The sequence below is a fragment of the Geotrypetes seraphini genome, chromosome 14 (assembly GCF_902459505.1).
Source record: "Geotrypetes seraphini chromosome 14, aGeoSer1.1, whole genome shotgun sequence".
Lineage (NCBI taxonomy): Eukaryota > Metazoa > Chordata > Amphibia > Gymnophiona > Dermophiidae > Geotrypetes > Geotrypetes seraphini.
The window spans coordinates 56,636,394-56,661,952 of NC_047097.1; the positions used below are offsets into that span (position 1 = coordinate 56,636,394).

The window sequence follows — 25,559 nt, forward strand, 5'->3', positions numbered from 1 at the left end:
GTTTGGTATTAACAACCAAAGCTTCCTTAAGGCTCATAATTTTCCAAATCTCCACATTTTGATTTTGGATCAGGCTGATATTCAAAGCAATTTAGACAAGTACCCTACTTAAATTGTTCAGAGAACTTAACCTACCAATATCGCTAAATATTGTCTCTGACCAGGCATTTTAAAAAAATGGACAAGGGGCAACATTGAGGAGGAGTCAGATGCCATGCGGGTGCTGACAATATTCAGTGCCAGCACCCATACATCTAAGTGGGTGAATTTAGGACTGCACTAAAAGCTTACCTGCTTGTCCTGTCTCCAACTATTATTTTGAGGACTGGTCCAGGCAGTCGTGTAATCAGGACCTTTGGTTGAGCAGTACTGAACAATCTGTCGGTAGGAGCTATTCATCTTTCTCATACAGATGTTAACAGGTTGCTCAACAGCGGGACAGTGTCTCTTGCCCTGATTCTATTGTGTTACAAATAAGCAACATTGTATGCTGTTATCGTGCAAATGTTATTTTACAGCAGATTATTTTTTTCTTCTCTTGTTTCCTCACGCATTGCTTTTCCACATGCAAAACTGTTGGGCTAGTACAGTTTTTGGGAATCTGAATTCACTTTCCCCACTCTTCTGTGCTACAGAGAGGTATTTTATCCTCAACACGGGCCACGATCTAACCCTCTTTTCCTTCCCTTTAACTCCTAAAAAAAAAAAAAATCGCATTTTTGCCCTTTTGGGAAGTCTCTAAGGCAGAAGAGCTGAACAGGAGGACGTTTCCAGAAAGTGTGTCCCCTACAGCTAAACGGAGGCGTGGACGGCCTCCGCAAAAGTCACCGTGTTGCTGAAAGTAGCGAACAATAAAGTTATTGACTGAAGCTTGCGCAGTGCCGGAAGTGTTGGGGCGGAAGTGTAGCAGCTGCTGCTGAAAGGGGAGCCGGTGCTTGGTCTTTGGCTCTGGCTCTTTTCTTTTCCCCTGTAGCTGTCTGTTGTTTATTTAGCGGCCTCAGGGCGTTGGTGATTCCAGGCTCGAAAAATGATGACCTTTGATTTTTTGGATGATGTTCGGCGAATGAATAAGCGGCAGGTAAGGAAGGAAACGTGGGATGCTATGCTGGGCTGATATCAGCCCTGGGTTTTCCCTCTCTGCTTCCAAGAACCAGAGCTATATTCTTGCTTCTCGCTCTTGCTTGCAGATAGCTGCCTCCAACCCCACCCCCTACCATTTCTTCTGCCTGTCCTGCTCCCTGAGAAGTCCAGGTTGTTATCCTGCTACCTAATACACATAGGCAATTTAATCAATTGATTAGGGCATGGTTAATATTTGAGAAGGGAGCGACTAAGTGTTCTATTACTGTATTTTGGAAAAGTGTACAAATTGCCATGCCTGTTCAAATATTTATTCTGAAAGTGCTCCTGTACAATCTCTTGGTGTTGCCCTTATTCATGGTCCAGTCAAGCCTATGAACTGAGCAGGAAATGTGCTGGTGGGTGTGAGGTACACGGATTTTCGCTATATATAGCAGCAGAATCGGAGAGGGTAACAAAGCAGATAAACTCACTGGAGCTTTCTGGAGCTGGGCAGACTTGCACGGTCTGTGTCTGTATATGACCGTTTGGGGGAGGATGGGCTGGAGAGGGCTTCAATGGCTGGGAGGGTTTAGATGGGCTGGAGTAGGTTTTGACGGAGATTTCGGCAGTAGAAACCCAAGCACAGTACCAGGTAGAGCTTTGGATTCTTGCCCAGAAATAGCTAAGAAGAAAAAAAAATAAAAAATTTAAATTGAATCAGGTTGGGCAGACTGGATGGACCATTCGGGTCTTTATCTGCCATCATCTACTATGTTACTATGGTGATCATGCAGCCAGCAAATTGGAGCACAACATACTACCCATATGTTTGGGATTGAGTTTACAGTATATTGTTTTCATCCCTCTGTTCTGAGTAGGATATCCTTTATTTGTAAAGTGAAAAAAGAGGACACATGACCCTGCCTCCCACCATTCTAGCCCCTGCCCCACTCCACCACTTTTCACCTGTCTCACCCCTGCCCCACTCCACCTTTCACCTATTTCTTTAGTCCCCTTTCAGTCTTCTGTACCCTTTTAGTGCTTCTCTCTATCTCTCCCCCACTCCACAGGTGCTTCTCTCTCCCTCCAATGCCCCTGTGAGTGCTTACCCTTGCCCCTCTTTCCCTCCCGGGTGCTTGCCCCTCTTTCTCTCCCTCCCTCCCTTGTGGGTGCTTGCCCTTCTTTCTCCCTCCTTTGTGGGTGCTTTCCCCTCTCCTCTACTCCCTCACTCTCTTTCGTAGGTGCTTGTCTCCTTCTCATCTACCTCCTCACTGAAATTTAATCTTTGAGCCAGCCAGCAGCAGCAGCGAGGTGAGCCTGATGCTGTCTGTCTGCTCTTGAAGCCACCTCTCTAGAGCAGGGGTATCAAATGTCGGTCCTCGAGGGCCGCAATCCATTTGGGTTTTCAGGAATTCCCCAATGAATATGCATGAGATCTATTAGCATACAGTTAAAGCAGTACATGCAAATGGATCTCATGCATATTCATTGGGGAAATTCTGAAAACCCAAATGGATTGCGGCCCTCGAGGACCGACATTTGGCACCCTTGCTTTAGAGCATCCTGCCTATGAGGGAACAGGAAGTCGCTCCAGAGAGAAGGCTTCTGGGGCAGGCTCACCTCGCTGGCCTGAAGATTAAATTTCAGTGGAACTTCCAGTTTAAATCAGACAGCAGAGAGATTTATGTACTTTTAAGAAATTGCTGAAATGTCATTTTATTCTATAAGATGAAATATGACTATTAATGTCTATGTATAATGAGAAATTATTTATGCTAGTCATATGTTTTGTTGTTTTGCAATATTTATTGGGTATGTGAAGATGTAATCCGCCTGTTAAAGATGGACTATAAACAATAAACTATAAACCAGAGGAGGTAGGTGGGGAAGAGGGGAGATCACACCAGAGCAGGCCCCTCTGCCTTCATACTGTCTCCTTTGTCTTCATGAAGAGTTTTGCAAGCCTTGTAACTTTAAAAAAAATGTAAGCCCTGTATGCTGCTACTGCTCCTTTCCCAGACAGTATAGAAAGCCATCCGGACACTCAGTCAGTCTTCCAAAAAGAGGACATGTCCAGCTAAATCTGGATGTCCGGTAACCCTAGTTCTATGGATCAGCCTATGCTTTATGACATTTTCACTAAATTTCAAGTTTATTTAATTTGTTTTTCTGTGTAGAATTCCCATAATCCAAATGCGCCCCCCCTTTCCGTTCTTTTTTTTTTCTCCTTAACCTAAGTCATACAGAAAGGTCAGCTATAACAATTTTTGAATCCATTTCTCATCTTTAATGTCCTAATTGGTTATAATTGGAATGAGACAAAGTAAGAGTTTCAAGTTTATTAAAACATTTTTTATACCGCTAACTCAAGTTTCAAAGCGGTGTACAGCATTAATAAAAAGATATCTTAAAAAGAAACAACACAAGTGAGTATTAAAATATAGTACAATACGATATTAGGTTAATAGACTTTTGACATGAGGCACATATACAAACTACACACAGTTAGGAAAGTAGGATTGAATTACAATATTTAAAATAAAGCACACTTAAGGGTTAAAACAGTAGGTTGGGAGAGGGACTATTGTTGGCTTAGCCCTAAAAAGGACAGTTTTATCCGAAAGCATCCTCAAATAAGAATGTTTTGAGTTTTGCTTTAAATTGCTTTATCGAGGATTCCACTCGTAAATGATTGAGCCAAATAACACTGTGTGAACTTCATGGTGGGTTCTTCCTTGGCATGTGAAACTGAAATAAATGAAACAACCAAAACAGTATGTGCTGATATCACTGCTAAGGTTTGTACCTTTTACAGTTATGGCTCCTGCATTTGTTGTAATATTTTCAGAATTTTGTAGGGCTCTTCCCTTATAAGGCTGGCTATACTTCTGGTCTTGAGGCAGCTTCTTCCCTTGAGTTGTTTCAATTGCTTCCATTTTGTCTTCAGCAACTCAAGCCATTGGTGCAGGAGCCAAATTCAGGAAGTGAAGCAGAATATCTTAGTATCATGTAGGTGCAGTAGCTTCAGCTGGGTATTCCAAAATTGGATTTTAAGAGCTATAACTGCATATATTTCTAGCCTTCATAGCTGGAACCACTGAGAGTGAAATATCTTGCATGTGGCAAGTTTGAATTTCATAGTATTGCACTCATTCAACCAACTTTATGACAGAAGGTTGAAACTCTTGCCCCAAAAAGCTCGTTTCCATTCTTACATTGTAAATAATCTGAAATGTTTGTTCAGCAGATTCTATAACCAAACTAATGGTTTGTTCTTCCAGCTCTATTATCAGGTACTAAATTTTGGAATGATTGTCTCATCGGCATTAATGATCTGGAAGGGGTTGATGGTGGTAACAGGAAGTGAAAGTCCCATTGTAGTTGTACTGAGGTAAAAATATGCATTTTTAAAATTGTGCTTGTTTTCATTCTGAGATCACTTGAAATTGATGTTTGTTTCTCAGTGCAAAAGGTTTTTGTGTAACCAACAAAAAACAGTTTTGTCATTTCTGTTGTAGTTTTAACAAAGTTCAGCTAAAACAGTAGTCTCTGATATTCATTACACAAATTCAGGATTTGTTGGAATGTTGCTAATAAGTCTGTTTTTATAAATCCACTGCAGCTTTTTGATGCTGCTACAGATATTTTTGTGCACTGCTGCTGTTTTGTAGATTCTGTGGGGCTCATAATCAAAACTTAAACACATCTAAAATCCCGCCCAAGTCAACACTTGGTCGTCTTAAAAGACAGGTCGTCCAAGTACCGATAATCGAAATGGCTTTTTGGGTGTATCCAGGGACTTTTTAGGCCTCTGAATCCTGCTGTGTGCCCAGAGCTGAAAGGGATGTTTCTGAAGGAGTGGTTAGGGCGGGATGTGGGCCGCCCTAGACTTAGTCATCCTGTAGGGATAATCAAATATTTGACGAGACTTCCTAGGCGAAACGTATGCGTTGTGAGTTAAAAAAGCAGGTGTAAGTGCCAAAAAAGGTATCCATAGTGACCAGATAACCACTGCAGGGACAAAGAAAAAAAGACCCACACGCACTCTCCCCATGTTCACTGACCCCATCGCATCCCAACAAAGTTCAGAATAAAAACATACATACCTGCCTCTGGAACATCAGCACCTACTATAGGAAAGCCTAGTAGTGCTGCACAATGGTGGCTTAAGTAGTCTGGGGATGGGCTACTGAACCATAAGCCACTGTAACCCCTACATTAATGGTGAAAAATGTGAGGCCACCCCTCCCCCCCCAGAAAGCAAAGCAAAATCCTTCTGTACTACTATATAGGTGCCAAATGCAGCAATAAGGGCTATTGGGGTTGTAGACAGGTGGGTATAATGGATTTTGGGGGGCTCATCATAACCTATAAGGAAGTTCTGGTGAGATGTTTGTGGCACCCTTTTTGTGAAGTTCACAGCAGTGCCCTATAAGGTTGCCCCTTGCTCTGTGGCTATGTCTGGGTGGACAGTCCATCACAATGCTGGCCCCTCCCTCATCCAAAAGGTCTTATTCTGGGCGTTTGGGACTTGGACAAATTTTTGGTTGAGAATGTGGTATAAATGTAGATGTTGTGGCAGTCTGGATGATCAAACGCCTGGATGTACAGAGACGATTTTCGGGGAAAAAAAAATTTTTTTAAGTAGTTTTTGAGAATGTCCATTTTGCCACTGCTGACTTTGGGCAATTAGCACCCTAAGTTCAAATCGGACTTGGACGTTTCTTTTGATTATGGCCCTCTTGTGCTTTTAAATTTTGCTATTTTTTTTTTTTTTTTTTTTTCTGACCTAGCAGTTTTTCTCTTGTTCCTTTGGCCTTACAGAATACCGTATTTTCACGCAAATAACGCGCACCCGTGTAAAACGCGCACACGGGTATAGCGCGCAGAAATCACGATGATATGTACAAAAACTTTTGTATACCGCGCTCACGGGTATACCGCGCATGATGCCCGACGCTCCTTTCGCCCGCCCTGACTTTCCGTGCACTGCCCTGACTTTCCGTGCGCTGTCCCGACTCTCCGTTCACCCCCCCTGACTTCCGTGCACTGCCCTGACTTTCCGTGCGCTGTCCCGACTCTCCGTTCACCCCCCCTGACTTTCCGTGCACTGTCCCCCCTTGAAGTCCTGTCCCCCCTTGAAGGTCTGTCCCCATCCTGAAAGCCTGATGCCCCCCCCCGACATCCGATACATCCCCCCCCGGCAGGACCACGCGCACCCCCACCCCGAAGGACCGCCGACTCCCCAACAATATCGGGCCAGGAGGGAGCCCAAACCCTCCTGGCCACGGCGACCCCCTAACCCCACCCCGCACTACATTACGGGCAGGAGGGATCCCAGGCCCTCCTGCCCTCGACGCAAACCCCCTCCCCCCAATGACCGCCCCCCCCAAGAACCTCCGCCCGTCCCCCAGCCGACCCGCGACCCCCCTGGCCGACCCCCACTACACCCCCCCCCGCCTTCCCCGTACCTTTGTGTAGTTGGGCCAAAAGGGAGCCCAAACCCTCCTGGCCACGGAGACCCCCTAACCCCACCCCGCACTACATTACGGGCAGGAGGGATCCCAGGCCCTCCTGCCCTCGACGCAAACCCCCCTCCCCCCCCAACGACCGCCCCCCCAAGAACCTCCGACCGCCCCCCCAGCCGACCCGCGACCCCCCTGGCCGACCCCCACGACCCCCCCACCCCCCTTCCCCGTACCTTTGGTAGTTGGCCGGACAGACGGGAGCCAAACCCGCCTGTCCGGCAGGCAGCCAATGAAGGAATGAGGCCGGATTGGCCCATCCGTCCTAAAGCTCCGCCTACTGGTGGGGCCTAAGGCGCGTGGGCCAATCAGAATAGGCCCTGGAGCCTTAGGTTCCACCTGGGGGCGCGGCCTGAGGCACATGGTCGGGTTGGGCCCATGTGCCTCAGGCCGCGCCCCCAGGTGGGACCTAAGGCTCCAGGGCCTATTCTGATTGGCCCACGCGCCTTAGGCCCCACCAGTAGGCGGAGCTTTAGGACGGATGGGCCAATCCGGCCTCATTCCTTCGTTGGCTGCCTGCCGGACAGGCGGGTTTGGCTCCCGTCTGTCTGGCCAACTACCAAAGGTACGGGGAAGGGGGGTGGGGGGGTCGGCCAGGGGGGTCGCGGGTCGGCTGGGGGGGCGGTCGGAGGTTCTTGGGGGGGGGGGCGGTCGGTGGGGGGGGGGGGGGTTTGCGTCGAGGGCAGGAGGGCCTGGGATCCCTCCTGCCCGTAATGTAGTGCGGGGTGGGGTTAGGGGGTCGCCGTGGCCAGGAGGGTTTGGGCTCCCTTCTGGCCCAACTACACAAAGGTACGGGGAAGGCGGGTGGGGGTGTCGTGGGGGTGTCGTGGGGGTCGGCCAGGGGGGTCGCGGGTCGGCTGGGGGACGGGCGGAGGTTCTTGGGGGGGGCGGTCGTTGGGGGGAGGGGGTTTGCGTCGAGGGCAGGAGGGCCTGGGATCCCTCCTGCCCGTAATGTAGTGCGGGGTGGGGTTGGGGGGGTCGCCGTGGCCAGGAGGGTTTGGGCTCCCTCCTGGCCCGATATTGTTGGGGAGTCGGCGGTCCTTCGGGGTGGGGGTGCGAGTGGTCCTGCCGGGGGGGGATGTATCGGACGTCGGGGAGTCGGCCGGGCAAGAGGGCTTGGGCTCCCTCTTGCTCCGATCGTGGATGCGGGTGCGGGTGGGAGTGTGTGCGAGCGGTTCTTCGGGGTGCGGGTGCGTGCGAGCGGACTTCGGGGGGTGAATTGGACGTCGGGGGGGGAGGGAACTATGTAAAAAAAAATTTGTAAAACGCGCTCACGCATATAACGCGCAAGGTTATGCACGGTTTGTAAAAACCGTGTATAAAGCGGCGTTATATGTGTGAAAATATGGTACTTACTTGAACTTCTTCATTTTTCAACAATTAGTTGTCTTGATATTTGCTTATCTACCTTCCAAATAATTGGTCCAGAATTTTGGAATTTGCTACCTTTTACATTTATGCAAAATTTCTGCAATTTAGGAAATATCTTAAGACCTATTTGTTTCAGAAAGCATACCCATGACAGCCCATTTAATTTAGCCTGGAAAGACCCTGGCTCTGGAGCCCGGATAAAGCTCTCATGTTTTATGTGCTATTGTGTGTTGTCTGTTTTTATTGTAATCCACTGTGAAAAGTGGAATGAGTGGAATACAATACTTAAATAAATGTCATAGAACAAATTCAGAAGATCGTTATATAGCGTGAGGATAGAATATAGAGCATTTCAATGTAAAAGTTATTTTGCAATTCATAAAAAGCATGGAGGTGGTAATCTGCAAAGAGCAGCATTTGTAACCATAACTGCTTTATTGGGTAGTATTTGTGGATGGTCATTTACCTGTAGATTTATATATAGGCACAAAATAAATACTTGTATATAATTTATTTGTTTATTCAATTTTCTATATTGTTCTCCCAGGGGAGCTTAAAAAGGTTTACATGAATTTAGCGAGGAACTCTTTTTGTACATTGTATCATTACAAGATAAGGGATATGGAAATAAACCATTATGTAAGATGTTTGTAACCTTTACAGGAAACAATAACAATGGATTCCATCAAACCCATGTTAATGAGAGGAAAGTGTTTATTAACTTAAGGAAAAATGCTTTGAGTACCTCAATAATTTCTTTGTGTGTCCCGGTGGGCTCACAGTCTATCTAATATGCCTGGGGCAATAGGGGACTTAGGCCTCCTTTTATGAAACTGCTCCCGACACTCATTGAGTTCCTATGACCGTCGGAAGCAGCGCGGGCCATTCAGCGCAGCTCCCCGCACTAGAAACTGCTATTGTAGTTTCGTAAAAGAGGGGGTTAGTGACCTGCCCAGAGTCGCAAGGAGCAGCATGGGTTTGAATCCACAACCTCAGAGTGCTGAAGCTGTAAATCTAACCTAAAGCTGCACCACACGCTCATAGATCTTTACAGCCCTGCAGTATATAAATTGATTATTATTATTATCTGACAGAGATGGCAAAACATAGTTATCAAAGCATGGTAACATAATATGACAAAACCTGGCATGGTGAGCATATTATTATAAAGCATGATTAACATAATACATAAACCACTTTGACTGTAACCACATAAAGGCAATATATCAAATCTCATTCTAACCAGGAACTTAAGTAGATATGAATTTTGAAACCATACAGCGCTTACCTGGAACCCATGCAAATATCTTAAATGGCATTTAGCAGTGTAGATCCCTTGGAGACTCTCAGCAATTAAATTTAAACTCTTATTATTTATATTAGGAAACAGAAGGATAAATCAGTCTGATTTTTATCCTCAAGCTTTCAGGGGTTTGGTTTTTTTTTTTCTTTCACAAGAAATGGAATTTAAGTGCAGATCTCTCTTCTAGTTAAAATGGTAAGGATTTTAGTGTTTGGTCCTACATACCTGGGGTCCAGCGAGGGTTTTCAGGGACAGGAGTGCAGCCCCCTCACGGTAGCCTTTCAAAATGGCCACTATGACCTCCCAATGTGTGGCGGCGGCCAAAAAAGCAAACAGTATGCTAGGAATTATTAAAAAAGGGATAGTTAACAAGACTAAGAATGTTATCATACCCCTGTATCGCTCCATGGTGCGACTTCATCTGTATTATTGCGTTCAGTTCTGGTCTCCTTATTTCAAGAAAGATATAGTGGCACTAGAAAAGGTTCAAAGAAGAGCGACCAAGATGATAAAGGGGATGGAACTCCTCTCGTACGAGGAAAGACTAAAAAGTTTAGGTCTCTTCAGCTTGGAGGAGGTGGGGCCGTTGGACGATGGGGATAGGAAGGGAGTGATTAAGGAGGATAAAGAGGTAGCTGAGAGGTTGAACACGTTCTTCTCGTCGGTTTTCACGAGTGAAGACACATCTAATATACCGGACTCAGAGGAGCTCATGAGTGGGGAACAGGCTGAAAAATTGGATCACATAGAGGTAAGTAAGGAGGATGTCCTCAAACAGATAGACAGGCTAAAATGCGGCAAATCACCGGGCCCGGACGGGATCCACCCAAGGGTTCTGAAGGAACTAAGACAAGAAATAGCGGGCACAATCCAGCATGTTTGCAACCTATCCTTGAAAACTGGTGAGGTACCAGAGGACTGGAAATTGGCGAATGTCACACCTATCTTCAAGAAGGGATCGAGGGGTGACCCCGGGAACTACAGGCCGGTGAGCCTGACTTCAATTATAGGGAAGATGGTGGAAGCTATGATCAAGGACGGCATTTGCAAGCACATCGAGAAAAATGACCTATTGAGAACAAGCCAGCACGGATTCTGTAAGGGAAGGTCGTGCCTAACGAACCTTCTGTACTTCTTTGAGGGAATAAGCAGTCGGGTGGACAATGGGGAACCCATAGACATCATTTACCTCGATTTTCAAAAGGCTTTCGACAAGGTGCCACATGAAAGGCTGCTTAAGAAGCTGTGGAACCACGGGGTGGGAGGGGATGTGCACAGATGGATCAAGCACTGGTTGTCGGGCAGACTGCAGAGGGTCGGAGTAAAGGGTCAATATTCTGACTGGCGGGGAGTCACGAGTGGTGTACCACAGGGGTCGGTGCTGGGGCCATTACTCTTTAACATATTTATCAATGACCTGGAAAAGGAGGCAAAGTGCGAGGTTATAAAATTTGCAGACGATACCAAACTGTGCGGCAGAGTTAGGACCAGGGAGGAGTGTGAGGACCTACAAAGAGACCTGGACAAGCTAGAAGACTGGGCAAACAAATGGCAAATGCGCTTTAACGTGGACAAATGCAAGGTCATGCATATAGGGAAAAAGAACCCGTTGTTCAACTACAAATTGGGGGGGGGGGTATTGTTGGGAGACAGCAGACTTGAGAGAGACTTGGGTGTGCTGGTGGATGCATCACTGAAGCCATCTGCACAGTGCGCAGCAGCCTCGAAAAAAGCCAACAGGATGCTTGGCATCATAAAGAAGGGCATAACAACCAGAACACGGGAAGTCATCATGCCATTGTATCGAGCGATGGTGCGTCCACATCTGGAATACTGCGTTCAGTATTGGTCGCCGCACCTCAAGAAGGACATGGCGGTACTTGAGAGAGTCCAAAGGAGAGCAACGAAAATGGTAAAAGGGCTGGAACACTGCCCATACGCCGAGAGGTTGGATAGGCTGGGGCTCTTCTCTCTGGAAAAGAGGAAGCTCAGGGGAGATATGATAGAGACCTTCAAGATCATGAGGGGCATAGAGAGGGTGGATAGGGACAGATTCTTCAGACTGAAGGGGACAACAGGTACGAGGGGGCATTCGGAGAAACTGAAGGGAGATAGGTTCAGAACAAACGCAAGGAAGTTTTTTTTCACCCAAAGGGTCGTGGACACTTGGAATGCGCTACCGGAGGAAGTGATCAGGCAGAATACGGTACAGGGATTCAAACAGGGATTGGATGGATTCCTGAAGGATAAAGGGATCGTGGGATACTGAGGGAGGAGCTGGGATGTAACACAAGTATAGAAAGCTAACCAGGTAATGAGTATAGAAACCAAACCAGGTCGTGCATGTGCAAGACCGGAGGGTTAGGACCTCGATAGGAAGACAGGACTTAAATGAGAAACCAAGGTGGCAAGGGAGCCCCTTCTGGTGATACAGACAGGTCGTGACCTGTTTGGGCCGCTGCGGGAGCGGACTGCTGGGCGGGATGGACCTGTGGTCTGACCCGGCAGAGGCACTGCTTATGTTCTTATGTTCTTATGACAGCTATAAGGGGAGATATGATTGAAGTCTACAAAATCCTGAGTGGAGTAGAACGGGTACTAGTGGATCGATTTTTCACTCCGTCATAAATTATAAAGACTAGGGGATACTCTATGAAGTTGCAGGGAAATACTTTTAAAACCAATCGGAGGAAATTTTTTTTCACTCGGAGAATAGTTATGCTTTGAAATGCATTGCCAGAGGTTGTGGTAAGAGCGGATAGCGTAGCTGATTTTAAGAAAGGTTTGGACAAGTTCCTGGAGGAAAAGTCCATAGTCTGTTATTGAGAAAGACATGGGGAAGCCACTGCTTGCCCTGGATCAGTAGCGTGGAATATTGCTACTCCTTGGGTTTTGGCCAGGTACTAGTGACCTGGATTGGCCACCGTGAGAACGGGCTGCTTGGCATGATCCAGTAAGGCTATTCTTATGTTCTTATGTACAGGAAGTACTGCAAGTTGCTGTGAGAGGTTATGGAAAGGCCACCATCACACTCCTGCCCCTGAAGAACCCTGCTGGTCCACCAGGTTATATAAGCCTAGGGGGAGAAGTACAAAATACTTAAGTAGGCCCTGGCCCAGTATTCAGCTGGGACCCACATAAGATAAGAAGGTGTATTTTAAGACAGGTTTTGAGCTGTCCTAAATTCAACCATTCATCTTATGTAGGCCCCGGCTGAATATCGCAGCCTTCACAAGCCCTGGTTCCTCCCCAGCACCACACTCTGGCCCATCCCTGATCGGCCCACTTTTTTGGGCTGGTCAGAGCCAATATTCATTGGCTGAGACACTGATCAGCAATTTAAGTGAACCAGAGCATAAATGCCAGAAACATTTTACATGATATAAGTAAAGGCATTCCATTGAGTAGGGAATAGGCAAAGTAGGGGCAAGATTGACATTTATGCACATATATTTTATAAAATATGTGCTTGTGTGCTGCTTCCTAACTGGCACATACCTACACACAAGTTACCTGCTTCAGAGTAGATATAAATGTGTGCCCTGCTTTCTGTGGAATAATTTTATAACCACACACAGATGGATATGTTGCCTTTTATAAATAAGTACAACAATAATATGCTTATACTTTTTTCTGCTTAGGCACGCTTACAAAATTATCCTTAGAACAATGCTTCTCAAGCTTATATATATATCCAATATGACCCCATTTTAACCACTTAAATTCACATGATCTCTACCTGCCTACTCATTTCTACCCATTTTTCTAAAGCAGGAAGGCAGTAGTCAAGTGTGCGCTCCTAGACACCAGTATTCTGCATGAATTTCTATAGTAGTCTAAAAGGAAGCCTGGCTCACAGTCCCCATGATAACTGCCATTCTGTTACATCCCTTTCCTAAGGAATTTAGTACGTTAGATGTTCAATCCCTTTCTGCAATCCGGGAGTTGCAGAAATCCAAACACTTTTCTAAGCATGTGCTCCTTCTACCTTAGAGAGAGAGTTGGAGCCCCCTACAGTTTCAGTTTCTGAAAGCAATCCTTGCAGAAGTCTTCTTCTCTGCATCTTTTTCTTATTTTGTTGTTGTTGTTGTTTTTTTTTTGCTTAGTTTGTTTTTTTGGGTGGCTTCAGTACCATGAGACCCTTTTTGCGGTGGTCCTCTATTGGAGGAAAGGGCGCAGTCCCACAGAGCTGGACTTCTGCTTCACAGAGACTCATTGGTGGAGCCAACCTGCTGTGTGCCATCCTTCTTGAATTCTGGGTCCTTTCCCCTGGGAGTGTGCTTCATAGTGCAGCAGCGCCTTACACAGGAGATTTCCACACCTGATTTTGGTTATTTCATCCAATCTGGTTTTCTGATACTCTACGTCCCAACATTAGGGACCCCTGAGGAAGGAGTGTTTCTTTGAAACACGGACCGTGTTGGGTCCGGTCCACATGGATACCATTTAATGTAGCTTATGTATTTGTGTTAATATTTTTTGTTATTGTAATAAATTCCTGCACCCTGTACATCTTCCTGTGTTCTGTTTAAATAGTCACTGCCATTCTGTTCCTGAAGCTAGTTTCCAGTTAGCCAACCTGGACGTAGAAATTTGAGCTATTAGCTTCATGAGTAGCGAGAATGTATTATTTGTATGATAGACCAGGAGATGCCTAGAGATAATGTATTTTATATGCTGGAGGTTGCAGTTTTCAACACTCCCTATCTCAAGGAGCTGCTCCTTGCTGTGCCATCTCTAGTCTGAGTCACAGCGGTGTAATCAAGCCTTTTCTCTTATCACATCTGCCATTTTTCAATAATGAGCCTGATAACTGTTTTATTCTTATTGATGACTAAAATGCTACAGGTAATTATAACATTCCTAACATTAAGCTTTCACCTTCAACTTAGATGTGATTACGTTAAAGGTCGGGTGTCTGCTGTTCTCACAAAACTGATCCCATCAGCGTATAAATAACAGAATTCGTTGGGAGGTGCTCAATCTTTTAAAGATTCAAGTTTCATCTTCCTTTTGAGACAAAAAGGTTAAAGACTTTTTGGAAAGTAGTCTAAGACAAGGAAATTTACAACCTGCCTTCTGTCTCCATTTTCTTTTATGCCTGTTGCTGAATAAAACTGTTGATAAAACACACCTTTACATGTGTCTGCCCAAAAGAATTCTGCTTTCTTTACCAGCGCACAGTGAATGTGACCTGCGTTCAGTTTTTGAGTTGAGGTGTGAACTCTGGCTTATATTTAAGAAGCCTTGTTTCTCACATAAGTTACAAATCTCAGTTGAAAAGCGGTCTGAATTACTTAAGATAATGGGTTCTTAACATTTTACCATTCTAAAAAGGGGGCAAGGGTTAGTGGTTGAAAAATGGAGGGATCTAAACTCCTAATTTATTTATTTATTTTTAATTATTTGTAACCCACCTATCTACAAATCTAGGCGAGGAACAAATACAGACATTCAAAATCAGGAAGTGGCAAACAATAAAATATAATAACAAAGCACATCAAAAATGGAATAAAAACACCTAAGCATCTATACACAATCGCAAATTAGTAAGCGCTGGGAAATTTATAGCTTGGTAGAAAAAAAGTGATGGGAGAATAAATTTCCCAGTGGAACATCACAGAAAAATTGCACCAACACTCATATTCATGTGAAGAAGCATTGGACTGGCACAGATAAGCTGCTCTTAACTTTACCCTTCTCCTCCGCTGCCAATTCCAGACTTTGTTCCTTTCATCTAGCTGCCCCCATGCCTCGAGGTTGTCCGTCAGGCCCCTTCCCATGTTTAAAAGCAGACTGAAAACCCACATGGTTTGATATAAAAGCTAAACCAGTATCTAGACATCCCAAGCCCAAAGTGTTAAACTTCAAACATTCTGACTTTGCTGAAGGAGGAGATAAGTGGAAAGACAGTGGGATAAATTAAAAAGAACTGTGAAAAGGGCAACAGATCTTTGTCAAAGTGAATAAAAGGAAAAGATGTGTCAAGAGGAAGCTGACAAAATAAGAGCTAAGGGCTAGCATTCACAAAATACAAAGCATCTCAAAAGGCAGAATGTAGAAAGGAATATCTGAGAGCAATGAAGAGAGAAATCAGAAAGGCAAAAGCAAATACAGAATTTTAAAATGACCAAATATGTAAAATAAAGTGAAAAGACTAAGTAAGGACAAAAGATGAGGTAGATTTCTAAAACCAAAGAATGATGAAAACCGATATGTGGAAAATAAGGGAAAAGCAGAAATGATTTTTAAAAAACCACCACTATTTTTAGTATTCACTGATGAAAGTTCTGTACAGGGACCACAGATTGCAAAAGTATTTATTCAGTTTTCTATATCAGTCTCCCAGGGGAGCTCAGAACGGTTTGCATGAATTTATTCAGGTACTCGAGCATTTTTCCTGTCTGTCCCAATGGACTCACAATCTTATCTAACGTACCTGGAGCAATGGGGGGATTAAGTGACTTTCCCAGGGTGACAAGGAGCAGCGTGGGTTTGAACCCACCACCTCAGGGTGCTGAGGCTGAAGCTTTAACCACTGCGCCACCCTCTCATAGCTACATCATTCACGGAAAGAATATTTGTGAACAACTTGAAGGGCTAAAAGTGGATAAAGCCATGGGACTAGATGGATACATCAAAAAAATATATATAGGACACAGAGAGATCAATCAATAATCTCACAAAAATACCTCTCATTTAAAACTCTTCAATGTTTTAAAGATAGGAACAGTGATAAGTACTCTTCTGGATACATCCCAGGAAATTGAGGGAGCTTCATTGAAGGATTTGTTTCATAGATCCCTGAAGACAGGAGAGGTTCCATGCAATTGGAAAAAGGCAAATGTGGTCCCAATAGTAACAGGAGCTGGGAAACAACGAGCTGGTAAGGTTCACCTAAGTGGTGGGAAAGGTAAGGGTGGTGCTGCTGAAGAAAAGGACATTTGCCAAACAAAGCCATTTAGAGTCCAGTGAGTTGCAGAATCCAAAGCAACATGAGTTTACTAGAGTCATATCATCCCAAGTGAATCTGATTGTGTACCTCCTTCATTTGTGGACCTTTTGAAAGTAGCTTCTATGGAGCCATGGCTGTGCCTTGATTCTCTCTTCCTGTCCTGGAGCACTCTCTCTGCGTCCTACCAAAAAGGAAATTGAGTCGTTCCGGGACAGGAAGCAGGCAGCCTAAGAGGATTGCTGCACTGCTGCAACTCTATAGAAGCTACTTTTGAAGATACACATTGAGGGAGGGGATTGAAACGCTGAAACCGTGGACTGGCAGAGGGAGAGAGGGAGCAATTTAGGTCCCTGGTGGTGGAAGAGAGAGAGAAGTGCTGGCCCAGGATTGTGCTCCATTTTACGGAAACTGCCCTGTTACTGGCCAGATCCAATGGCCTCTCCTCTTTCCTCATCCTTCTCGAGCTATCGGCTGCCTTCGATACTGTTGATCACTACCTACTCCTCGATTCGCTGAGATTTCAGGGTTCTGTTCTCTCCTGATTTTCTTCCTCTCTCTCATTGCACTTTCAGTTCTCTCTCTCTTTACTTGCATCCCCTCAATATTTATCCACATATCTCCTCATGCTCTCCCTCCCCCCTCAGGAACTCTGTTCATTAGACAATTCTCTCTCTCCTTACCCTTCTTCTCCACTGCCAACGCCAGAATCCATCCCTTCTATCTTGCTACACCACATACAGTTTGATTTTACTTTATTTTTGTCAATATTGGTGGTATATCAAATAAAATAACTAAGTGGTTAACAATAGATAAAAATCAAAGGGAAATAATTTAAAAAAAAAACCCCAACACAACAGGGAACACACTGCCTGAGTCATTATGTCAGACTCCATCTCTAGCAATATTCAAATCCAATCTAAATGACTTGTTCCATCCTATCATTGTCTCTGCAAGTAACTCCCCAACCCCTATATATCCTGTCTGTCCAAGTGAGATTGTAAGCTCTTCCGAGCAGGTAACTTCTATTACATGTCAAAGGTACATCGCTGCATATGCCTTTCAACACTGTAGAAATTATAGATAGTAGTAGAGTTGCTGACCGGATTTGGGGTGCTAAATTTTGTCAGCCTCGTAGATAAGACAACCATGATTTGTTTCAAGGTTTGTTTTTTTTTTAATCAAAATTTCTCAATTTATGGGGCTCCTTTTACTAAGGTGCGCTAGCGTTTTTAGCGCGCGTGCTAACACCGTGCTACACGCCAAAAACTAACGCCAGCTCAATGGAGGCATTAGCATGCACTAAAACCGTTAGCACAGCTTAGTGAAAGGAGCCCATAGTCAAGTATATATGGTACTATACTTAGATATATACTCCTAATTTACTAATTCCATGTACAGAAAATATAACAATAATTCATTTTTTTTTTCTATTGCTACTGCTCATCATTTCTATAGTGTTACTAGATAATATGCAGAACTGTCACTTGAGTTGTGTCTCCATAGCACCTGCTCTAAGGAGCTTATGAGCTATTCAAAACAAACATGTGACAAATAGTTTTCTGTATCAGTCCATCATTATCTGAAACATGGAGGGTTTAAATTGCTCTTAATAATTTTAGAATCCCCTGTGCATCTCATAAGTACATCCCTCCAGTTTGCCTATTCATATACCATATTTTTTATAAACCATCGCTCTGCTTACACTGCCAGAAATGTGCCATTTGGGACCAAATTAGGCCAATAACATCTGGCCACTGGGAATTGAACTCATTTCTCAGAGGCTACGAAGTAGCTTTCAGAAGGTTACTAAGAAGAAGAATCGGAAGAATCCGTGACCTACAGGTTAAAGGCTTTGCAATCCTGTGCCAGTCTCTCTCCTTGTTGATGATAAATTTTTCATAACTGGGCTACAGTTTTATAACCGTGACCTAAGACTTACTGTATGATCTGTGCCTGTTTTAGGGTGAATGCCCCTCAAAATTGCTTAAACACTTATTAGGATGGCAGGAAACATAAGTCTACATAAAAATAATGCCTTGCAGTTACTGGATTGATCATAAACTGAATTTTTTGATACAATATTTCTCTAATTTAGTTCTTGTAATTTATAACATTTTATTGAAGGAATCAAGTAAATATACAATAATATAATACAAAGAGATATTCATTACAATCAGATTCACAATTAGATTTACATATATATTTCTATCATTCCTCCAAAATATATTTCCATATGACCTATTTAATCCTACCCCTACACCCCCCTGTTCCCTTCCTCCCTTCCCCCCTATTCTTTTTATTTCTAATTTATAACATTGTATTGAAGGAATTAAGCAAATAGACAATAATAGACAAAGAAATTCCATTACCAATATTTCACAATTCAGATATTTCCATTCATATTGCTATCATCCCTCCAAAAAATATTTCCACCCCCCAAAAAAAAAAAAATGGAAGGCAACACAAATTGCCAGGTATTGTACGTAAGATTTTTTTTTTCCAAGATGATATAGGAAATGAAGCCATTTATAGGATCACTAATTAATGTCTCATAAGTTTGAAGATGGAAAGTGAATTTTGTGACGGATGTGAATTTGCATGCTCATGTACTGAAACGGTATACTTTTTGCTGGCAAAAAGGCCTGATTTCCTGACTTCTCTTTCCTCAGTGGCAGCATGGAGCCTGCATTTCACCGGGGTGACCTCCTCTTTCTGACCAATCGTGTAGAAGATCCAATTCGAGTGGGAGAAATTGTGGTCTTTAGGATAGAAGGCAGGGAGATTCCCATTGTGCACCGGGTTCTAAAAATTCATGAAAAGTAGGTAGAGCTGTGCTTATGAAAAGTCAATTGAACTCTTTCCACCCAAACTAATTATTTTCCAATATTAAGTGATGGTCCCCTGGCAGGGGGCTCCACTGTAAAATAGTTGACTGTGCCAGAATTAAAGGGTTCAAACTTCAAAATGAAGGCAAGTTCTCTGGGGAGTTGTCACTGAATTTTAAGATAATTAAAATACCTAGTTTTGACTGTAATCTATTTTTTGTTTGGTAATTGTTGTATCATCTATGAATTCCAAAGGATTTTGCTGTCAAGATAGTGCATCCTAGATTGACTGGTGGAAAATTTCCATTTTCTAATTTATTACAGCAGTCAGATTTCGGTTCCAACAGTCTGGAAAGTCATAGCAGGTGCTGCATGGTTTTGCACTTTTGGCAGGAGGCTTGTGTAGGGCTCCTAAACTGTAAAGAGATTTGACATAGCTATCAGGAGGATGCATGTTTTGTCTTTAAAATTTCAAGAACAGATTGTGTTGTGCCCATCTAACACCTACGTGGGTCACAATTATACACACACAATTCATTCACAGAAAAGACAAAAATTATAGCTATACATAGTAACAAATAAGATGTCTTCTTTTATTGCAAGCTAATCAATAAAGCATCCCTCCCAGCTTCAGTTACACGCAATTGTCTAAAACGGTGTTCTTTAACCTTTTGACACCTATGGACCGGCGGAAATAAAATAATTATTTTGCAGACCAGCAGATGAAGAACACTGGACTAAGTTGTGAGCCAGACCCTGCTCATCTCCACCCAATTTCTGTCCCAGACCCCGCCGCCATAATAGTACTAATTGTAACACCATTTTTTCCATTCATTTTTCATTTATACACACACACACAATATTATTGTATTAACAACACATAATGGTTAACCACAAAATTAAACTACACAAAGCACTCTGTATGCTTCTCAATATTAATTCCTACCAGAACACAGATAACCCCATGCAAATATGGGACCAAAAACTAAAAGTACTAATATATACAAACAAACCCTGGCGCAAGACTCTGCATGCAGTACAACCCCAGAGGAAAAGAAACAAATGCATTTCTTCCTGAACAGACAGCAGATGTAAATCAATCACTAAATTCAAAAATAAAATCATTCCCCCTACCGTTGTTGTCTCCCTCCCTCCATGCTGTGCCTTGCCTTCTGGCCTGCCCCCCGGTGTTATCTTCGGGCCAGCTCCCTCTTCCTCAGTGCTGCAGTGCAGAAAGCCGTGGGCAGCAGCTCCTCGCACATCCTGCGCCTCATCTAGAAGCCTTCCCTCTGATGTTGCGACGTCAGCGAGAAGGCTTCCAGTTCAGGCGCAGGACGCACGTAGTAGCCTATGCCCACGGCTTTGTGCACTGCAGCACTGAGGAAGAGGGAGCCGGCCCAAAGACAGCGCTGCATCGATCGGTGGCTGAAGAGCACTGTCTGGGGTTGTCCGATGCACGTGCCGGCCCTGTGGACCGGCGGTTGAAGGACACTGTCTGGTTGGACCAGTGGTTGAAGGACACTGGTCTAAAACGCTCCACATTTTGTTACATGGACATAAATAACCTAGCTTGAGAGCAAAATTTCCTTCGCAAACAAATGAGTCTTGAGAAGTCACCTAAAATGTTCAGCATTCTTACATAAACATACTTGTCTTGGCAATAAATTCCACAATTTGGCTATTACTTTTTGATAAAGATGCCTGATTTGTGGACACATAGGGCTCCTTTTACAAAGCCGCGCTAGTGGGTTTAGTGTGCGCGACTTTTAATCACACGCTAACCCCTGCGCTGGCTGAAAAACTACCGCCTGCTCAAGAGGAGGCGGTAGCGGCTAGCGCGGCTGACGGTTTAGCGTGGCTTTGTAAAAGGAGCCCATAATGTGCTGACTCCATTGACCTTAATGATCTTTTTGGCATATTCACTGCTAATGCTTTTAAAAAAAAAAAAAAATACTGTCTGCCCATACAAAATCTGGTGAATTATCATTAAAAACTTATATTGAACCCTCTCGGTGCAAATTAGCTATAGAAATGCACTAAAACTAAGTTAAGGAATATACAGGCTAGGCTGGATGAATTGCAGCCTAGTTTCCTCGCATCCTAGCCTGTCTAATAGTTCCTTTTCAGTTCTCCCATTAAAAGTCCCATGAGTGAGGCCATGGTAGCAATGGCAATAGATGGTGCATGTTTAGGGATTGCTTCCCGAATAAAACGTTTTACCATTCTTTGTTTCTCTCTCTCTCTTTTTTTATTTTTAAAAGGGAAAATGGTGATATCAAGTTTTTGACCAAGGGAGACAATAACGCAGTGGATGACAGAGGGCTGTATAAACAAGGACAGCACTGGTTAGAGAAGAAGGATGTAGTGGGTCGAGCAAGAGGGTAAGTGGGTCAAGATAATGTTTTCAAGAGCTGTATAATTGTGGCTTATTGATTATTGCTTATTAGCAATTTTACTTCACTGCTTAACACATTTTAGAGAAGATTTAAGCAATTAACAATTCACTCTAAAATAGAAAGAAATAGAGCACCATAAAATGGACAGGAAAGTTAAAAGCAATCAAATTCACTATCAAAAGTCATTTATATTGTCATTCATACATCGGTAGTAGAATCTCCAGCAAATAATGCAGCTTCTGTTCAGAAGGCTAAAAGCCAATTTAAAATAAGTTTTTAAAAGAATTTCAAATTTCTTTAAAAAAGCTTTTTTTTTTTTTTTTTTTTTTTAACAAAACTCGAAAAGCAGTTCCATAATTCTAGAGCAGTGTATCACAAACTCTGTGCCTCCTGAGATTCCAAGTGTGCCGCGGCACACTGGGGAGGAAGAGAGGTGCCGGCCATCTGAGTTGCCTACACGTCCTGTAGGGCCAGAGGCTCTCAACATGTGGTACGGCATCAGCGCTGCATGTCTAGCGACTTCCTGCTGCCGTTGTGAATCTCCCAGAACTCCTGCCTTCCTCGTCTTCTCTCCCCACCCCCAGACCAGCAGCGGCAGCTCAGTGTGCATTTAACTTCGCCACACAGCTACTGCCGCTAGCATTAGTTTAAATGCAGTTCCATCGGGCAGCCTCGGGGCCTTTGCTAGGCTGGTCCGTTTTGATGATGCAACTTCATCTTTTGTCAGAGGCGGGCCGGCCTAGCAAAGGCCCCGAGGCTGCCTGATGGAATCTTATCTAAACTAATGCTAGCGACAGATGTGTGAGGAAGTTAAAAGCACAGTGAACTGCCGCTAGAGAGGGGAGAGGTACTGCTGGACAGGGGAGGAGGGAAAGAGAAGGGAAGAGAGGTACTGCTGGACATGGGAGTGGGAGAGGTGCTGCTGGACGGGGGGAGAGAAAGGGAAGGGAGAAGAGATGCTCCTGGACCTGGCAGAAGGGGAGGGAAAGGAAAGGTGCTACACACTGGAAGGGAGGGTGAGATGGTGCATGGGGAGAGATCATATTAGTTGTGAGTGGGGTTGGGGGAAGGAAGGAAAGGAAAGAAAATTGTTGCAAGAGGAGTGAGTGATGGGAAAGGATGAAATGGACATGGGGTAGAGGAGAGGGAGAAATGATGCATGGGGAGAGAGCATGTTGGGTGGGGGTGGGAAGGAGGGATGTCACTCATGGGAAGAGGCAAGGAAAGAGAGGAAGCGTGCAGGAGGCAGAAAGTGTTGGACTCATGGAGAGGGCGAGATGGATGGGGAGGACAGAAAGGAGGGAAGGAGAAATGTCACACTCAGGGGGAGAAGGCAAAGAGTGAAAAGTTGGACTCATGGAGAGAAGTTGGTTGGGGGAGGGAAGGAGGACCAGAGGAGAAGCAGCTTGCAGGAGGAAGAGAGAAAAAAATGTTGGACTAGTGGAAAGGAGGGAGAAATGTTGGACTGGGAGAGGAGCCAGAAAGGAGGAAGGGAAGGGAGATGGACAGCAGGGGGCAGAAAGGAGGAAGGGATAGAGAAGTGTTACACAGGGGAGGAGAGATGACTAAAGGAAGGAAGAGATACCAGGGAATGGAAGGGAAGGAGGGGAGTCTGGTAACACTACAGAAATAATAATAATAGTAGTAGTAGTAGTATTAGAGAGAGATGCCAGATTATGAGGAGAGAGATGCCAGACTGGGAAAGGGGGGAAAGGAAGGAGAAAGATGTTGGACTACTGGGAGGAAAGGAGAGAAATGTTGGACTACTGGGGGGGGGGAGGGAAGGAGAGAGATGTCAGACCATGGAAATGGGGAGGAAAGGAGAGAGAGATAGGAAGGGGAAGGTAAGACATGGAAAAATAGATTTTGAGAAGAAAGCAGAAAAATTGAATGTTAAGTTAATGCCAAAGATTGATGAAAGGTAGAAAGTGAAGATGGAGAGAAAAATATAAGAAAGCACTGGAAACATAATTAAAAGCACAAAAAAATAAAGTCACCAGACAAAAGTAGGGAAAATGATTTTATTTTCAATATAATGATTGAAGTGTGTCAGTTTTGAGAATTTATATCTGCTGTGTATATTGTGTATATGAAAAATGAATGGAAAAAAATTGCATTACAATTAGTAAATGGGGTGGGTTCTGGGGCAGAGCTTGGGTGGGCCTAGGGCGGAGCTTGGGTGGTCTGTGGTTGGGGTACTCAGTTGATATTTGTTAGACTTGGGGGGGGGGTGGTACTTAGCTTGAAGTAGTTGAGAAACACTGCTGTAGGCAATCAGCCAGCGCCTCTCCTTTTCTCTGGCCCTCTTCCCTGCTGGCACCCCCTACTGGCATCTTGGGGCCCATCTGGAGGGCCTCTGCTCATGCACGGACGTCGATGTGATGATGTCATGCATGCGCATGATGTCATTACAGCAACGTCCGCGCACTTCCGGCGCCTCGAGCCGTTGCCACTACCTTTAGTGCTTGAGAAAGTTTTACTAGCCAGCTTGAGAAAGTTTTACAGACACTGCTCTGGAGCTTGCTGAGAAGTATCTTGAAATAAAGTAACCGTTATTAATTTGTAAATCGATTTGGGAAAAAATGTAGCAAATCTGTCACAAAAAAAGGAGAAAAATGCACAGCACGCAGTCACTTTTTATGGATTCAGCCATGTTTACTTGCATTTTAGAAGTCATCCTGTGGGAGAAATATTGATGTTCTCAGTGTGTCATCTTAGTATTTTTTTTAAAATGTATATTGCTTTAAGCATTTTCTTGGAAAGGCAAGTTTTACGTCAAAGTAAAGAAAGCAAAGGAATAGTTAGACACAGATGCAAAAGAGCAGTTGGTCTGCTGAGACCAACAATCTCTTCCTTTTAAAGTAGAGCATGCAAAGAAAATTCCTTACACACTGGGATGGAAAGTGCAAAATCAAGACTGGCCAAAAGATCTCCTTCCTGGAACTGGGAAACCTGGCAGCGCTGCATTAGAGCTGTCGGGTATTTTCAGTTATCATCATGCCTTATTTGCTGGAAAATGTAACGGAGTGATGAAATGAGGAAGGAAAGGCAGCCATCTTCATTTCTAAGAGTTTTCAGTGTCTCGATATACCCTGCTATGGAAGAAACAGTGACTAGTAAAACTCGGTGTGCTCATAGAATTCAAATACCGATGTCATAAATAGGATATATAGAAGTGAGAAATAAGAACACTATGAACACTCTACACCTCTGTAAACACTAATCCTGTGACACAGAACAGAAAACCCCAGACGCTGAGCTGAGATAGGAAATAGACCGGATGGACATCAGTTAGTTAAAGGGAGAGGAAAAAAAAGCATTCCAAATATAAGCAGTAAATGGATAATATATGATTTTACAGTACAGAAGGCAGAGGCTGGGATAGAGAGCAGAGTAGCCTGGTTTTTGCTCTGCTTTGTCTGCTCCAACTCATTTCTGCTCCCCGCAGTTGCCTAGAAGGAGGGGCTAGAGCAGGAAGCAGAAGGCTGGTACTGGGATAGAGTCTTGTGTGCTTAGGCCTAAGTAACAGTAGCTTTGCTGGCGATGCCCCCTTGGCCCATACTGCCTGGAACCTCAAGAGTAATTAATTATGGTTAATGTTGCTCCTTAGCTTAAAATAATTATCATAATCAGATTACCCATATAGGAAAGTAGTTACCAGTTTAGAGTAACTAATTACAGTAAAACCTTGGATTGCAAGTAACTTGGTTTGCAAGTGTTTGCAAGACAAGCAAAACATTTTATTAAATTTCAACTTGTATTGCAAGACATTGCTTGTAAATCAAGTACATACAGTATACACACATCACAACTGAGCCGATGGTTCTTCTCTCTCTGACCCTGCGAGAGTGTAGTGACTGTTCTAAATGAGCGAGGTTTGCAATACAAGTACGTATAGTATTTTGGGTTAAAGTTTTTGAATTGTGGAACGAATCTTCCGAGTTTCCAATATTTCCTATGGGGAAATTCGCTTTGATATACGAGTGCTTTGAATTACAAGCATGCTTCTGGAACGAATTATGCTCGCAAACCAAGGTTTGATTGTACTTTTCCTTTAATTTTGAACAGAACACATGGACTTTTGTGATTAGGCATATTTCGACATATTAATCCCATTACAAA

General features: G+C 44.0%; 1 protein-coding gene across 2 annotated transcripts in view; it reads left to right on the forward strand.

The window, feature by feature from the left end:
- Positions 1 to 755: 755 nt before the first annotated feature.
- SEC11A (SEC11 homolog A, signal peptidase complex subunit) overlaps positions 756 to 25,559 on the forward strand; it is a 38,077-nt gene continuing 13,273 nt past the window's right edge. Inside the window, exons 1-4 of one of the 2 annotated variants that reach the window (XM_033919499.1) lie at positions 800 to 1,078; positions 4,344 to 4,453; positions 18,886 to 19,035; positions 21,303 to 21,422. In XM_033919499.1, coding sequence (XP_033775390.1) covers positions 1,028 to 1,078; positions 4,344 to 4,453; positions 18,886 to 19,035; positions 21,303 to 21,422 — 431 coding nt within the window. In that variant the 5' untranslated portion in view covers positions 800 to 1,027. Of the gene's footprint in view, positions 1,079 to 4,343; positions 4,454 to 18,885; positions 19,036 to 21,302; positions 21,423 to 25,559 lie in introns of both variants that reach the window. The other variant, XM_033919500.1, reaches the window with a different exon arrangement.